At 42.6% G+C, this 18,088-nt stretch overlaps 1 protein-coding gene and 1 long non-coding RNA gene across 3 annotated transcripts in view; one reads left to right on the plus strand and one right to left on the minus strand.

The window, feature by feature from the left end:
- Window positions 1-18,088, plus strand: part of adamts7 (a disintegrin-like and metallopeptidase (reprolysin type) with thrombospondin type 1 motif, 7) — a 109,031-nt gene that overhangs the window by 33,122 nt on the left and 57,821 nt on the right. For both annotated transcript variants that reach the window (XM_076884639.1, XM_076884641.1), the window contains exons 9-11: window positions 12,873-13,017; window positions 17,075-17,167; window positions 17,698-17,843. In XM_076884639.1, coding sequence (XP_076740754.1) covers window positions 12,873-13,017; window positions 17,075-17,167; window positions 17,698-17,843 — 384 coding nt within the window. The remainder of the gene's footprint in view (window positions 1-12,872; window positions 13,018-17,074; window positions 17,168-17,697; window positions 17,844-18,088) is intronic.
- Window positions 16,350-18,088, minus strand: part of LOC143418954 (uncharacterized) — a 10,135-nt gene continuing 8,396 nt past the window's right edge. Inside the window, exons 2-3 of the long non-coding RNA XR_013098900.1 lie at window positions 17,737-17,818; window positions 16,350-16,699 (exon numbers count right to left, since the gene is read on the minus strand). This is a non-coding gene — a long non-coding RNA (uncharacterized LOC143418954). The remainder of the gene's footprint in view (window positions 16,700-17,736; window positions 17,819-18,088) is intronic.

The raw sequence follows: 18,088 nt of genomic DNA on the forward strand, positions 1-18,088 counted from the left end.
GGGGATGTGGCGTACAACACTAGAGGCCAACTCCAAGCCCATAGCACAAGTCACCATCAAGTGCGGGATCTACCAAGGAGATGCTCTGTCCCCACTGCTGTTCTGCATAGGCCTGAACCCCCTCAGTGAGATCATTAACAAGACTGGCTACGGATACCGACTACGGAACGGAGCAGTTGTCAGCCACCTCCTGTACATGGATGACATCAAGCTGTATGCCAAGAGTGAACGAGACATCGATTCACTGATCCACACTAACAGGCTATACAGCAATGACATTGGAATGTCGTTCGGACTGGAGTAGTGTAGTCGGATGGTATCAAAGAGAGGGAAGGTAGTCAGAACTGAGGGGATTGAACTACCAGAAGGCAACATTGCAGACATAGAGGACAGTTACAAGTACCTGGGGATCCCGCAGGCAAATGGGAACCATGAAGAGGCCGCTAGAAAAGCTGCAACCACCAAGTACCTGCAGAGGGTCAGGCAAGTCCTGAGGAGTCAGCTGAATGGTAAGAACAAGATCCGGGCCATCAACACGTACGCCCTGCCCGTGATCAGGTACCCTGCTGGGGTAATAGGCTGGCCAAAGGAGGAGATAGAAGCCACTGACATAAAGACAAGAAAGCTCCTTACCATGCATGGAGGGTTTCACCCCAAGTCCAGCACCCTGAGGCTGTACGCTAAGCGGAAGGAAGGGGGCCGGGGACTGGTGAGTGTCAGCACCACAGTCCAGGATGAGACAAGGAACATCCAAGAATACATTGGGAAGATGGCCCCAACTGACCGAGTGCTCAGTGAATACCTCAGGCAGCAGAAACCCAAGAAAGAGGAGGGAAACGAGGAACCATCATGGAAGGACAGGCCCCTGCACGGTATGTACCACCGGCAGATAGAGGAGGTGGCTGATATCCAGAAATCCTACCAGTGGCTGGACAAAGCTGGACTGAAAGACAGCACAGAGGCACTAATCATGGCAGCACAAGAACAAGCTCTGAGTACAAGATCCATAGAGGCTGGGGTCTATCACACCAGGCAAGACCCCCGGTGCAGGCTGTGTAAAGATGCCCCAGAGACAATCCAGCACATAACAGCAGGGTGCAAGATGCTAGCAGGCAAGGCATACATGGAACGCCATAACCAAGTGGCCGGCATAGTGTACAGGAACATCTGTGCCGAGTATAACCTGGAAGTCCCGAGGTCAAAATGGGAGATGCCCCCAAGGGTGGTGGAGAATGACCGAGCTAAGATCCTGTGGGACTTCCAGATACAGACGGACAAAATGGTGGTGGCTAACCAACCAGACATAGTGGTGGTAGACAAACAGAAGAAGACGGCCGTAGTGATCGATGTAGCGGTTCCGAATGACAGCAATATCAGGAAGAAGGAACACGAGAAGCTGGAGAAATACCAAGGGCTCAGAGAAGAGCTCAAGAGGATGTGGAGGGTGAAGGTAAAGGTGGTCCCCGTGGTAATCGGAGCACTAGGTGCGGTGACTCCCAAGCTAGGCGAGTGGCTCCAGCAGATCCCGGGAATAACATCGGAGATCTCTGTCCAGAAGAGCGCAGTCCTGGGAACAGCTAAGATACTGCGCAGGACCCTCAAGCTCCCAGGCCTCTGGTAGAGGACCCGAGCTTGAAGGATAAACCGCCCGCAGGGGCGTGCTCGGTGTTTGTTTTATATATATATATATATATATATATATATATATATATATTAGGGGTGCAACGATACACAAAATTCACGGTTCGGTTCGGTTCGATACTTTGGTGTCACGGTTCGATATTTTTTTGATAAAAAAAAAATGTTCATGCCTTTTTAATTTGTCATTTATTAAAATTATAAATATATATTTTAACACAAAAGTACAGTTTTTAAATTTAACCCTAACCCTTGTGCGTGTTGTTTTTTAGCTCGTCATATTGCAGCCACAGAAATTCTTTTGTCCATGAAACCATAAAGCTGCACTTTCTTTTTGCCTTATAGTCTGATTTGTCATAACTTCGCCGTTTTGTGGTAAGCTTTTCTTTGGCTGTCACTTCTTCACCCTGACCTGTCTTATTTGGCTCAGCAGAACTAAAATATATATCTGTCTGTGAAGGTTCTCAGTCATCCAGGTCATCGTAGTGAAATATATATCCTGCCGCACTCACATAAGCTCAGCGATTCTCTGCGCGATCAACCTCTCACATGTTTAAGCTGCGGGAGATTTCACTTGTCATGTTTGCATAGTAAGCTAACAATTAATAAGACGATGTCAGAGGAATTGGTGCACAAATTATCATCACTCACAGATCAGTGCTGTCGCTCTCTATACACAGTTCGCGCGATTGCAAAGTGAAAGCAAAAAAACAAGCGCAAATTCAAACACGATTTCAATATGTCACATATTGACAGTGGCTCACCCAATGACATAATTACCCAGCTACATTTCTGAAAGAATGCAAAAGCATTGACATATATTTTTCCTTCCTACAATAGCCCGACAGGCAGGGCAGAGATAGCCCCGGGACGTCGGGCTAGCGATATTGCGAGCCCTGTATCTGATTGAGGAATCACTCATCTTTGGAAAAGAGAGTTTATTACAGAGAAATGTCTCTTTCCAAAATAAAAGCTATACTATCCGCTTCTTCTGGGCTATATTCTCAGCAGCATATTAAACATATCAGGTCTCCATAAGGAGAATCCTGTGCTAACAGCTGTCTAAATGACTCGGCTAAAGTTTGTAGCATGCATGCTTGTTGTTTTTGTCTTTGCACTAGGATGATGTCGGTGTAAATGTGCAGTCATATTCGTTGTGTTCCCACTAGTGCTTTCAGGTTAATCTCGTTGAAATAACCTTAACGCCACAACACGGCAAATCTCCGTTAACGAGCTACCCTATACAGAGGGGCTAGACGGCCAACACGTTAACGAGCTAACTGCGCTAACACACTAGCTCCCACCCATGTAATTGAGCATTGCATGGCACATCCAACATACTGTTTTACTTTAGTCCATGACTCGCTTACCTTCAGGGTCATACGTCACATGAAAACCAAAATAATTCCAAACGCCAGATCTGAATGAGGGTGGGGAGGTCCACTTCTGTCTCGCTAGCTTGCCCTGCGCTCTTCCTTCTGACCATGCTGTCTGTGTTGAGTGCTCAGTGAATCTGCGTTCGACTACTCCGCCTAGGCTGCACTCTCGAGCCTAGGCGGAGTAGTCAAATGCAGATTCACTGAGCGCTCAACACAGACAGCATCGTCAGAAGGAAAGTTGATAAAATAAATTACAAATTTTGTATTGTTCTTTTTTTTTTCTCCCCTTTGGTTTTCTTTCTTTCTCTCCCCCTCTTTCTTTCATTCTTTCCCCCTGTCCTATCCCACAGTCATGTCTGTCCCGTTTGCAACTGAAAATAAAATAAATTCATAATTATAATAAAGGTCAATCAAATGGACCAATATGATGATCCACTTAAAATAAATCCTCTTGGCATCTTTCTTGGCCTCAAGACAACAATTCTGATGGCTATAGATCCAAACGGGACACAAAAAAAAAAAAAAAAAAAAAAAAAATTGAAAAAAATTGTATTGTTCGATACATATGCGTACCGAACCGAAAGCACTGTATCGAACGGTTCAATATCGATACGAATATCGTTGCACCCCTAATATATATATATATATATTAGGGCTGCCACGATTTGTCGACTAGTCACGATTACGTTGACTATCAAAATCGTCGACGACTGATTTAATAGTCGACGCGTCGTTTGAAGCTTTGTAAGATCCCAAAAGACGCAGGAATAAGTAGCAGGATTTAAGAGTGTAATAACGGACTGAAACAGAAGATGGCAGCACTGCATGTACAAGGATGCCAGCTGCCGTTAAACCCCGAAGAAGAAGAAGAAGAAGCAGCTGTGTCCCAGAATTCATAGCGCGGCCCAGCTCAGTTTCCAACAATGGCGGCAGCTAGTTAGTTTTAATATTACTCTTATTATTCTTTCTGGGTCACAAAATAAACGTTTAACATATTTTCAGCCGAGAATGTAGCTGTGTAAACCTCAAATATCGGCTCAGTTTATCAGGACACCACATATTTTCAAAAGCGCTCCGACGTTTTCGGAGACGTCTGTTACCCACTAGCTCGATAGCTAGCCGGGGGCTAGGTCACTAGCGCCGTGAGAACACCGGACTCCCGGCAAATTGTTTTCAAACCCACCGCCGTCTTTCACTACTCAGGTTAAATATATATGAGTCACTTAGATAAATTAAAAATGTTGTTGTTTGGCTTTTTTTTTTTTTTTGTATTTTATTTGTTCCTGAGTAAATCGGTTTGTCTGAGATTAAAGTTATAGTTTTTACACAGCTGAATAAACGTCAAGCAGACAGCTGATTATCAGAAGTGTGAGATGCTGGAGAATATACTCCGTTGTCCTGTTATATTTTAGATAGCAAGGAGTTTATTAAACTTCACCGAAACAATCTGCAAATTTCATTAAAATTGAATAAACTATCATCTTGTCTTTATTTTTAGTTAGCACCTTAAAAGCTTAAAGCTGTAAGCTAATGATAGTTATATAAGAGCAGATGCTGCTGGTGCAATAAGCTGTAGTTTTACGTCCAGTGGATGATGATCTGATTAGTCGACTAATCGCATAAATAATTGGTGACTAGTCGACTATCAAAATAATCGTTTGTGGCAGCCCTAATATATATATATATATATATATATATATATATATATATATATATATATATATATATATAGAGAGGGGGAGAGAGAGAGAGAGGGGGAGAGAGAGAGAGGGAGAGAGAGATGGATCTGATAGAGCCAAACAAGACTTGGGTCATCACTAATACCTCTAAGATTAACACAGTGATGACTATGGCTAGAGGCATGCATTAGACTTTCATGTTGTCCATCTATGTACACTGATGGGGGGGTGGTATTGAATATCATATCCCAAATCAGAAGACAAGATTTTTTTGCCCTTCTTTGAAATTGTAAAGGACACTGGATTGTTGACAATTACATTGTTTTCAATTATGAATTCTTAAAAGTTCTAGATGGTGAAAGAGCTGGTGTTTTATTAGCGCTAAAATAAGAGTCTCCATCAAGATAAAGTTATGATGGCCCTGTGTTAAGTAATGTGAGCTTTGTAACATGATTTTTAGCTGCATGTATCTAGTTATGCTTTTAAATAATGCAGCCTGGAAACACACTTGAAAATCAAAAATAACAAAAGTAAATAACCAAAACTGTCATCCTTCACTTGTTTGTAAAGCTTTAATTTAAAAAGATAATAAGCATGTGTCACTAAAACTGTGATTAAATGGTAAATGGGGTGCTGCCTCTGTAGCACTTTTCTACTCATACTGGGCAAAAAACAAGTGACCTCTGTCAAATTGCAAGCGCTGACTTGTAATGTACAAAGAGTATTTTTCCACAACTAGGTCCAGGTGTTGCCCTTTCACAGATTTACAGGACTTGAACTGCATTTTTATGGGGGGTGGTACCTGAGCAGAGCACGCAGGAACCAAGTTACTTAAAACTCATTCATGTTCTCATGTGCAGTTAAGCAGGGTTACGTCTGAAAAAGTTCAAGCCTGAAGTGCATGTGTGAAAACAGCTAAATTTATTATGAATCTGGACAGACTTTGATGTAAGCTGCAACCTGACTGGTTGGTAAAGACAGCAACTCTGGAGACATCAAAGACTGAATGAAACTACTTGTTGTAATGTGACAGAGGCCACTTTTCATCTTTCTATTGTGTATATGTTTTTTCTTTTCTTTTTTTCTGCTACTGCACATACATGAGATTGTTTGACTCTCTTGAGTGCTTTGAGTGCTCAGTTGGAGTAGAAAAGTATAAGTACCAGTCATTTACCATTTAATCTCATTAGCCAGTTCACATGCTTATTACCATTTTGATTAAAGCATTAAAGACCAATGCAGGACAACTCTTTTGGGTTCACTAAAGCAGAACTGTTATTTTTGGTTTTCGAGTGTCAGTATATGAATGTTGGGAAATGCAGTTTTAAATGCAGTTATTTAGCAGCTTGACCATAGATGTAGCTAAAGCTCACATTACTTAACATCATCACAACTTTATCTTCGCAGAGATCAAAGTCCTGGTCAATTTAAATCGACAGATCCAAAGAATCAAAGTGATTCATCCGTACATCAAACAACTTTTTTCCTTGGCCGACACTCTTAAACCAGGATTTTGATGGATTTGTCTGCTATTGTCATGATATAGAGGGGTTTTTAGCTGAAAAACACGTGGTCCAACAAGCTTGACAGGAGCACTATCAATTAGCTATTTAGCGCCATCGCCAGGCTAACATAGGCCAAGTGTTGCCAAGTGTTCAAGCTCTATATATTTTAGTGATTGGTTAGGATAAGTAGAGTTTCCTAAAATGATGCAAGATTTGTTGGCTGGACATATATGATGTGAACCTCTCATTCTGCTCGTTGGAAACCAGTGTGAGACGATTGAGTAGATCTGCTAGTAACTAGTAGAAAACTAGTAAGTGTAAAACTTACTAGTAGAGGAGTGTTACGAACTTGTATGTCCATGTGTTTGTTTGTGCAGGTGTTGTGTTTTTTTTCTATGTTAATTTAGCTGTGCCAGGGCCCTGTTCCGATTGGTGCGTGGATATACTGCCCCGGCGTGATTGGATCCAGCTGGAGGACCCGCCCATTAAAGTGTGCCTCGCTCATGTTATGGCCTGGCCCTAGACGGGTCGTAACATGAATTGGGGGCTCGTCCTCTGCCTTTTTCTGTGGGTTTTCGCGTGTGTTTGGTCTGTTGGCGGTTTTCTTGGGTGTGGGGGTGGTAGGTGTGTGGAATTATGGAGTTTTCTTTGGATGATTTTGTTACTTCGCCTTCATGGGATAAAATAGTGAAGTGCAGGAAAGCGGATTTGCTTATTATTGCTAGTTGTTATGATATTCAAGTGTCCTATGGTGCCCGCAAAGCGGAGGTTAGGGACGCTTTGTGTGCAGAGCTGGTGGAGCGAGGCATCCTTCCTGCCCCGAAGGCAGCTGTAGAGCAGCCTGATGGCGGGGGTGTGAAGGTGGCTCCGGAGGCTGAGCCGGGGCCGGATGCCAAAGGGCCTGTTAACGTGCTACCAGCCGAGGCGGACTCTGATGCAGCCGAGGCGGACTCTGATGCTGCTGGGGCAAAGATTGAAGCAGCTGGGTCTGGTACGGCCGGGGAACCCCTGGCGGGGCGGTCTACGGAAGATCTCCGTTTGACCCTCCGTATAAGGGAGGTGGAAACCCGTGCTAAAGAGCTTGAGGTACAAGCAATGCACCTCCGTGTCAGAGCTTTGGAGCTGGAGCGAAAGCCCTCCACATCTGCCTCTAGTCATCCTGGTACGTCCACCGCTGTCCCAACAGGTTTTGACATCACTAAGCACGTTAAACTGGTTCCCCCGTTTCATGAGGCCGAAGTGGATTCCTATTTTAACGCTTAGCGGCCGCGTTAAGCTGGCCGAAGGAATTTTGGCCGCTGCTGTTGCAATGCAAACTGGTTGGCAAAGCCCAGGAGGTGTGTACCAGTTTATCAATTGAAGATAGCCTGGATTATGACATCATGAAGAAGACTGTGTTGCAGGCATATGAGCTCGTCCCAGAAGCCTACCGTCAAAGATTTAGGAAGTGTGAAAAAACCGCCAATCAGACATTTGTGGAGTTTGCCCGTGAAAAGAGTCGCTTGTTTGAACGATGGTTGCAGGCCAGTAAAGTAAAGGATCTCGAGGGGCTGAAAGAGCTTCTTTTGTTAGAGGAATTCAAAAAATGTTTGCCGGACCAAGTAGTCATTTATCTGAATGAGCAAAAGGTGACCTCACTTGCTAAAGCGGCAGTGATGGCTGATGAGTTTACTCTCACCCACAAAACTATATTTTCAGCCGCTGTCTCACAGAATATCAGGGTGGGACAGGAAAGGAAAATAAAGTCACCAAAGATAGGACTGAAAGATAGACAGGAGGATGGTGTTAATCGCGACTGTTTTTATTGTCGCGAACCCGGACACCTGATCGCTGTCTGTCCTGCGCTCCGGAGGAAAGAGCAGCGCAAAGGCTCTAAAAATCCAGCGGGCGTAGGTCTCATCAAAGTTGTCCCTTTGCCTAAATCGCATTCCACTCTCACCCGTGATTTGCACCATGCGGATGTGGAAATAGAGCCACGTTTTAAACCATTTATCACGAAAGGCTTTGTTTCTGTGACGGGAGAAGAGAGGGATAAAGTGCCTGTTACTATTCTTCGGGACACAGGTGCGCATCAGTTGTTTATGTTGGAAAGTGTACTGCCATTGTCAGATAAAACTGCTTGTGATTCAGATGTGTTGGTTTGGGGAATTAAGATGAGCGTTCTTCGGGCGCCGTTACACAAAGTACATTTGCATTCGCCCGTGAAAACGGGGCATGTTAAAGTTGCGGTGAGTTCCCAGTTGCCTATTAAAGGGGTTTCATTTATTCTAGGAAATGACTTGGCTGGGGGAACAGTTTTTCCACCGCCTGAAGTGGTGGAAACGCCTATTTCTTCTGTCACTGATGTTGCCGCCCCTTTATCAAGTGTGTTTCCTGTTTGTGCTATTACTCGTGCGCAATCGCGCAAATTTGATGATGTTGTGGATGTTGCTGACACGTTTATGGCGACGCTAGACGAAAGAAAATCTCCCAGCCGTGAGAGTGGCAGAATAGGAAGCGGAAATGATGTAACAAAACTGATGCCAGAGCTGGATGAGAAATTGAATAGGGATGCATTGATAACTGCTCAGCAGAATGACTCATCACTGGCTCCCTGTTTTCTATCTGCAGCTAAGAGTGCAGGAAGTGAATCTCCCACTTCTTATTTTGTGCAAGATGGAGTTCTTATGAGGAGGTGGTCCTCTGACCGGTGTGGTTTGCCTGGTGCTACGCAGGTGGTGGTGCCGAAGCCACATCGAGGGCAGGTGCTTAGCTTAGCGCATGATGCCAGCATGGCTGGACATCTTGGGGTGAACAAAACTTATCATCGGGTGTTGCGCAACTTCTTTTGGCCAGGGTTGAAAGCTGATGTGGTGGCATATTGCCGTACCTGTAGCACATGTCAGATGGCGGGGAAACCTAACAGACCCATCCCACCTGCTCCGTTACATCCTATTCCAGTAATAGGTGAGCTGTTTGAAAAAGTAATATTGGATTGTGTGGGTCCCCTGCCAAAAACTAAATCCGGACACCAATACATACTAACAATAATGTGTTCAGCAACAAGGTTCCCGGAGGCAATTCCACTACGCATGCTGAAAGCAAAACCGGTGATAAAAGCACTACTTAAGTTTTTCTCTACTTTCGGGCTTCCAAAGGTTATTCAAACAGACCAAGGAACGAATTTTACTTCAAAAGTGTTTGCACAGGTTGTGGAGGAGTTGCACCTAAAACATGTAAAATCCAGTCCATACCACCCAGAAAGTCAAGGTGCTCTGGAGAGATTCCATCAAACCCTCAAAGCTATGCTGCGCAAGTTCTGCGCAGAGTCGGATAGAGAATGGGATGAGGGTCTGCCGTTATTGTTGTTTGCCGTCAGAGAAACCACTCAGGAATCCTTGGGATTCAGTCCGATGGATCTGGTGTTTGGACACGTGGTCCGCGGTCCCCTCCGCCTTCTGAAGGAGAAGTGGTTATCAGAAACTTCTGAAACCCAGCATAATGTTCTGGATTATGTTAGCGGACTTCGGGAAAACCTTCACCTTGCATGTCAGTTAGCTCGAGAAAATCTGTCACATACGCAGGCAAAAATGAAAGCTCGTTATGACAAAAAGGCTGTTCGTAGAAGTTTTCAGCCGGGAGAGAAAGTGTTGGTGTTGCTGCCTGTGGTAGGGTCCAGTTTATTAGCTCAGTTCGCTGGCCCATATGTGGTGGAACAGAAACTCAGTGACAACAATTATGTGATCCAGACCCCAGACCGCCGGAGAAAGTCTAGGGTTTGTCATATTAATATGTTAAAATCGTATCACTCGAGGAGTCCTTCGGGTGCGCCGTCTCCAGTGTGCGCCGCTAGTGTTGTTTCTCCTTATGAACCCTCTGATGACGGGCTACTCCAGAAAAGTGAAGCGCTGGGTAGCGGCTGATTGAAAAATTCGGAGATCTTAAACGATATAGAAACATATTTAGTCCACTTGTCTGAACCCACTCGAGCTGACATCACTGATCTGATAGAGGATAATTTATCACTCTTTTCTGACCATCCTCGTCAAACTGCTGTCCTGTGCCACGACATTGACGTGGAAGGACATAAACCGATTAAGCAGCATGCTTATCGAGTGAACCCAGTGAAAAGAGCGATAATGCAGAAGGAAGTTGACTATCTCTTAGAACACGGTTTAGCCTTTCCGAGCGCCAGCGCATGGAGTTCACCGTGTGTGCTAGTACCAAAACCTGACAACACTCCTCGGTTTTGTAATGATTACAGAAAAGTTAACGCTGTTACCAAACCTGATTCATTTCCTCTTCCTAGAATGGAGGATTGTATTGATAGAGTGGGATCGGCATCTTTTGTAACCAAACTTGATCTGTTAAAAGGTTACTGGCAAGTACCTTTAACTCCCAGAGCCTCTGAAATATCTGCTTTTGTCACGCCAGATCATTTTCTCCAGTACACGGTTATGCCGTTTGGGTTGCGTAATGCACCCGCTACTTTCCAGCGCCTTATGGCCAAAGTACTGGCGGGCGTGAATAACTGCGATGCCTACTTGGATGATGTTGTCATTTACTCATCCACCTGGTCTGACCACTTACAAACACTCTCCCTCGTTTTCAGCCGTTTTCAGAAAGCCTCGCCTTACACTAAACCTAGCCAAATGTGAATTTGGCAGAGCCACCATCACATATCTGGGAAAACAGGTGGGTCAGGGACAGATACTGCCGGTGACCGCGAAAATACAGGCGATCATTGAGTTTCCAGTCCCACAAACGAGAAGGGCGCTGCGCCGATTTCTAGGAATGTGTGGTTATTACAGAGGTTTTTGTAAGAACTTTGCCACTGTTGTCGTTCCTCTCACCGATTTGATCAGTCCGGTGAAGCCTTTTGTGTGGACGCCTGTTTGTCAGACTGCTTTCGAGTCTGCGAAAGCATTACTGTGCAGTTCCCCTGTTCTTACGGCACCAAATTTCATGTCCCCTTTCAAGCTCGAGGTTGACGCTAGTGCGGCTGGTGCAGGAGCTGTCCTTATGCAGAAGGACCATTGCGGCGTGGATCGCCCAATTTGTTACTTCTCAAAAAAATTCAACAAACATCAGATGAACTACAGTACTATTGAAAAGGAAGCCCTTGCCTTGTTGTTAGCCCTACAGCATTTCGAGGTGTATATCGGATCCAGCTCTATCCCTGTTCAAGTGTTCACTGACCATAACCCATTGGTATTTCTCTCCCAGATGCAAAACTCAAATCAGAGACTTATGCGTTGGTCCCTTCTTTTGCAAGACTTCAACCTGCAGATCAAGCATAAGAAAGGGACAGAAAATGTCATCACGGACGCCCTGTCGAGAGCAATTTTGTAGTTCAGGAATTAAACAATAGGAGGATTGTTTAATTCTTATGGAAGGGGGTGTTACGAACTTGTATGTCCATGTGTTTGTTTGTGCAGGTGTTGTGTTTTTTTTCTATGTTAATTTAGCTGTGCCAGGGCCCTGTTCCGATTGGTGCGTGGATATACTGCCCCGGCGTGATTGGATCCAGCTGGAGGACCCGCCCATTAAAAGGAGTCTGGAGTGCTACAGCGGGAGAGGTCCTCGCGTTTCTCCTCATCACCCAGCAGTAGTCCTGTGGTAGCCGCTGGCTGCAGTATACGCTTGAAAGTTGTGGAAGTGGAGTGGGTAGGGGTGAGCTGCCGTTTCTTTTGATCACCCGTTTTCTCCTGTTTTGAGTTAGTTAAGGAGGTCAGACTCTGTCTTTATTTTTGACTTTGTTTTGGTAAGGTCAGGGGTGCGGGATTTGTGTAGGTTTGTTTTGTTTATTGTTTTGGCCTTGGCTCACCCTGAAGTGTTGACACTCCCGTTTTGGTTCTCTTTATTTACATTGTAAATAAATCACCTCATATCTAACGGATTTGTTTCGTGTGACTGCTTGGGTCTTGGGGGGGAAGCGAGTGCCTCGCTCATGTTATGGCCTGGCCCTAGACGGGTCGTAACAAGGAGTAGTAGAGGAAGATGACCTTACTCTGAGCATCCTTCTTTGCATTACCTTCATGGGGCTCGAAATTCTTGTGTTACTAAAAACAAAATACAGGACGAAGTAAACCAAATCACTTATCTTTCTCCTCATCTTCCACTTGACACTGTGATGCCTGTAAATAATTTTTCTGTTGGAGTCTATAATTATACTTGACTGCTGTAATCACATAATTAAACACTCGCACGTTGATTGTCAAGCTGTGGATGGAGTGGGAAAGAGAAATGCTCTTTTGAATGAAATGTCATGCAGAGAATATATGCCTGCAGTTGATTATTATATTCAGATGGGCTTTGTAGCTGTGTATCAACTGTGGTTTTCTGAAACTTTTCCGCCTTTTAATTACAGTGCCCTCATCTAAGTTGTCGTTTGTAGGTATTTGTATAGCCACTGAGTTGTGCAAGGGCTAGTGTTACTCCCACATTAAGTTTTTAAAGCTATAACCTGTCAAAATTTGTACGTTCGGCATGTTGTTTCCTAAAAACAATCAATAAATGAAACCCTCAGGGTTTAGTAATAACCAATATAGCCTTTGTTATTGTACATTTGCTTCAGTCACCTATATAAATAAATCAGAAAAGTTGTACTATACTCCACAGCCGCTGACATTTTTATAAACTGCGATCATTTCGTTCTTTTCTCTAACTTCTACCTTCCTCCTCCCTCACAGCCGTGGCTGGGGCTGGTGCCTCGATGATGCCCCGGTGAAGGATAGGTTGTCTCTATCTACGGTGCTTCCCGGCGTTCTGTACAGTGCTGTCCATCAGTGTCGGCTCCAGTATGGATCAGGATCCCTGCTCTGTGATGACATGGATGTAAGATTCTCTAAAATTACACAATTAAATGATAGTCTTTGTCCCGTAATCCTTAAAAATGTTCTTATGATGTTTTTGATCAACCCCAAAACCTTAACGACTGTTCCCTGATTCAGTAAGAGCTTTTAGATCTTCTGTTCTTTCTTGACATGAGTTTCTTTTCTATGCACTATACATCCATCTTTTTCCTTGGTTTTACTGTCTTATTTCTGACAAATTTTAAGGACATTAAACCACAATAGTGTGATTTAAAATATTACCCCACATAAACTGACTTTTGCAATATCTTTGGCCATTCCTCAGAACTGTCTGTCGGCTTGAATTAAACTAAGAGAACATATAAGGAAAACATTCTCCGCTCTGCACCAATTTCTGCGTTTCTTTAACCTCATTCCCCTGAGTGCAATGAAATAACAAAATGTTAATTCCAGCCTCACAACAACCACATAAATGTGTTGATTACAGTTATAACCTTTTAATAACACACAAGGCGAAAAAAATAGCCTAAAGAACTAATCTAAATGGACTAAACAGCCATTTTAAAATAACTGTGGTATCAGTCAGTTTAATATTTATTGAGTTCTTCCATGTGGCTGCTTTAATTTTGTGTCCACGACATTTACGTTGTGTACACATACATACACTACCGGTCAAAAGTTTTAGAACACCTCAATTTTTCCAGTTATTTATTGCAAATCAAGTCGTTCAAGTCCAATGAATAGCTTCAAAGCTCCAAAACTTCAAAATAATTTACATTTCTGAATCATACAAAAAGGCCTTTTTCAGGGAACGCAAAATATGTTAACAATTTAAATCTGTTCTGCAGCAATGGAGGCTGATCAAGCCTTGAAAACTGGCGCTACTAATTCCTACAGGCACGCCAACTTTTCTGGATTACTTACAAACCCCTCTGTCTGCATAAAGGCAGTGTGGCAGCACACCGTGGTACCATACCCTCGTGAGCATCAGTTGAACAGTATTGTACTGCAGGAAAGTAGTGTGTTGCTACAAAAAGAAGAGAAGACTGAATCTAACATAGTGTGTCGCTGATAGTGCATAGACAAGGTGAGTCCTTCTTCTGTTTGTACCTGACCTGACCTTTTGTTTTGGTTTCCTTGCTTCTTAAGTTATTTAACACTGACCAATGAATCATTCAAGTATACAAAGGCTGAACCAGTGTTGTCTGTGCATAACAGACAACCTAACAGAGAACTTGGTATATCACTGCATGATGTCCAGTGGGTCTTTAAAAGGATTTGAGGAAACTGGACTATTGGAGGAGAAAAAATAAAGTGGAAGGCCTAAAAAAAATATCTACAGTAGATGAACAATGTAGTCTTGTTCTTGAGACATGGGAACAAATTCACAAAAGACCTGACACAGGACCTCAATTCAATTCAATTCTATTTATATAGACCTGAGAAATGCATCTGGCTCTTGAATTTATCCATCTACTGTTCACTGAAGCCTCACCAGAAATGGTCTCAGTGGAAGGGAGGCTGTCAAGAAGCCATTCATAAGGAGGGGAAACTGGGAGACGAGGCTGAGGTGTGCTAATTATAAAGGACTGAAAATCAATGGCTTGAGCTTTTTGTACTTTGCTTCTGTTTTTTTAACCTTTAATTTAGAACCACAGCAAGTGCTATATTTTTCTATTTCATTAACACCGGTAAAGCCAATTTATCTAACTTTGGTAAGGAAAATAATACATTTATGCTTTTATTTAGTCAGGGAACACATGAAGACACAATAGTGGAATGACATGCAGCAAATGATCCAGCCAGCAGGGAAGTCTTGCTCCTTTGGGCATTTGTGTGTCCGGCACTCACTTGGCATTGTTTCCCTCCCACCTTTTTTGACAAAGAGGAAGAAAAAAACAGCTCTTCATGGGGAGATTTTTTTGTGCAAAATAAATGTGATGTATTATTTGAGTCCTTCAAAGTTTAGCAGGGCTGCTGTTCTTTATGTCTGGGAACACATATAAATAAATCCTATACAGCCTCAAGCAACAGGTTCTTGAAAAGACTGGACAGATGAGGACCACACACATGCATTTTCTTTATACGAACAATGCAAGAGCAGTAAAGTGTGTGGATTTTACAAGCGCCATCCTGACTGGAAAAACGACTGTGGGAGGCCTAGAGATTTACAACACCTACAGCCTACTGTTATGAAAATTCAACAAATCCCTTTTCTTTTTTTACAGCTTGTTTACACAGCTCTTGGAGTGCCCTGAGTTTTCTTGTAATCACATGCATTAATGTTAACACTGACAGACTTTTCATGGAATGACTGCTGTTTATAAAATGGTATATTTAGAGGAATCTGGGGCCACGTAACGCATGAAATGGTCTGTGTTTTTAAATATTAAATTCATACTTGTTTATTATACGATATCAACACACACAAAAATGCACAATATTTGTCACTTGTACTTGATTTTGAGTTAAATGTTTCCTTAAAAAATGTTTTAGTTGTGCGGTGCAAATCAAACCTGTTCTGGCATCACACATTTGAGGTTTTGGGTTTTTAGACCTTTCAAAGTAGTTCGGGTCATTCTCAAGGAAGTCTCAATTGCTTTGAGATAAAGACATATACATACATATACATTACATATATTGCTCGATTCAGACAGATTGAATAATTTGAGAGGTTGCTGGGGGGGTTTTTGTATTGACTCTCTGCGCTTTTTGTATGACATTGCATGCTGAAAGCTAAACGTGGCGAAGTCCAGGATTCTAATCCAGGTTGTATTTTTGAAAGCGCAAGTCTTTCAAATTTCATCCATTAAGGGATTATCAGTCGCTGTCACTTTTCCATTTCCCTTAGAAGTTTATCTCTGTGTTGAGAATTAATTATGCATGCCTTTGTTAGTCTTTCCTTGGTTTTAACTGTGACTTAACCAGGTAAGAACCTGAGTGTTTCAGAAGCTGAAATCTCAGAAATGTCTACATCATAATCGTGTTGTCCACATATTCATCACAAATGTCAAGAGATGCAAAGGGGAAAGGGTCAAGACAGTTGGACCAATCAGTCGGGGACCTCCTAGATATTTTTGACCTTTTGGTGTGTTATCAGCTATAAATTTCCACCTCTGTAGGTCTTTGGATTGATTATTTGTGCAAATGCAGGTCAGAGTTCCTTTCACACTGTCAATCAGAGCATACAGCATGACCAGCATTACAGAAGAGTTAACAATTCTGGGGAACACACTCACTTGTCAGAGGCTGGCTGTGAAGCTGAACATGTTTGTACAGGAAATATGATGCTGTCGCTATAGGGGATGTTCAGCTTAGCTGAAATCAGGGTTGATCAGCCAGATATTTCTAAGGCTCATTGATTTTTATATCTGATCAACATTGGAGTTCTGAGGATTGCTTGGCCGAGCCACCTGATTAAGAGTTCTTAGTTTTTGGACCAGGCAAACAAACATATTTTAATAAGTCAATTATAATTTAGTTTTTTGGGTTTTTTTAAGACAAAGTCAGGACATGGACATCAGGTTAACTCTCAGTAATGGTATTGTAAATTCATTCAGAAGTATATGATGCATAATGGATGACAGAGTGAAAGAATAGAAATCCGTTCATATAAGGCACTGTGGTGCATTTCTAGAAGAAGTCGATATCAGGCATCCCTGCTGGATAGCTGCAGCCGGTAATCCTCATCTGATCTGCCGTGTCTGAAGAGAGGACACATCTTATCACTCAGAGCAAGAGCAAACATTAAGCTTTATGAGTGGCTGTAGGCGTCATCTATCGTTATTAATAATATTATTTTGAACTACAGTTAAAAATATGGATATTTGGCATATAAGATAAGATGCTAGCAACTCCAGTTACTCATAGAAGAGCATCAAACACGCATTATCTGCAAGGCAATATGAAAATTAATCAACATTCTTACATGCAACATTTTCAGTAAAATGCAATAGTTATGCCTGTCCACTATTTTTATACAGTATTTACTTGTGTGATGTACTCTAAAAATATATGAAAAGCAAGCAAAAAAAAAAGTGCTGTGGGTGTGAGATATTAATCTTTATTTGCTCTTCCAGAATGTATGCAGCACTCTGTGGTGCACTGTGGGAACAACCTGCCACTCAAAGCTGGATGGGGCTGTGGATGGAACAAGTTGTGGGGAGGACAAAGTGAGTTTTTCCTCTCATGACCGAGACAGGAAGATGATCGTGATGAGATTGCTTATATTGGTGTTGACAACTATCAGTTTTTTATATCTAGGAAGAAGAGTTTTGTATCTGGGTAGTCTTTTCTGTTTGCAGTATTGATTTGTATCTTTGTTTGACTGAGAATATTGGAGTCAACATATGGAAACAGGACAGTCTGATTGGTGAAGCATCCTTAGAAAGTCAACGCCCATTCCTGCAAATAGTTGTTTAAATTTCTATTCCTCAAAGAAAGGAGTGTAAAAGCTATACGCGTGAATTTTTTTACTGACACATCTTGTGTCATATTCAATGTAGTAAATAACACTAAATCAATGGAGCAAGAGTACTCCCACTTTTCCATCATCCGCATTACTTAGAAGACAAAATACACAAGAGAAAACTGAAAATGTTGAGTTCAAACTGTCTTATGATCTTACCAGAACAAAACAATGGAACTCTTTCTTTTGTGCTCATGTATTTAATGATGAAACTTTTGTGTCCTTTGTCATTAGTGGTGCTTTGGTGGGCAGTGCGTTGCAGTTGGATATTACCCTGAGATTATAAATGGCGGCTGGGCGTCCTGGAGCCCGTGGTCAGCCTGTTCGAGGACCTGTGGTGTTGGTGTCCAGAGCGCTGAAAGAGAGTGTGATAACCCAGTGTAAGACTCCTAGATATTTATTTAGTGCATGCAGTCCTGATATTTTCCTTTTTTGTAGAAGAAAAGAACACAAACACTGATCCTTTGATTAAATTTAAAGTAAGCTGTAGGTGTTTATATGCCGCACGGCTATAACACAGCTCTTGCCTGCACGTCTTCCTCCTATTCTTTCTTTGATTTTTCCTGCCAACAAAAGCAAAAATGCCCAAAAAAATACTATTTAAAAAAATTACATCATGTTTTTA

This window comes from Maylandia zebra, linkage group LG1 (assembly GCF_041146795.1).
Source record: "Maylandia zebra isolate NMK-2024a linkage group LG1, Mzebra_GT3a, whole genome shotgun sequence".
In the NCBI taxonomy this organism is placed as follows: Eukaryota; Metazoa; Chordata; class Actinopteri; order Cichliformes; family Cichlidae; genus Maylandia; species Maylandia zebra.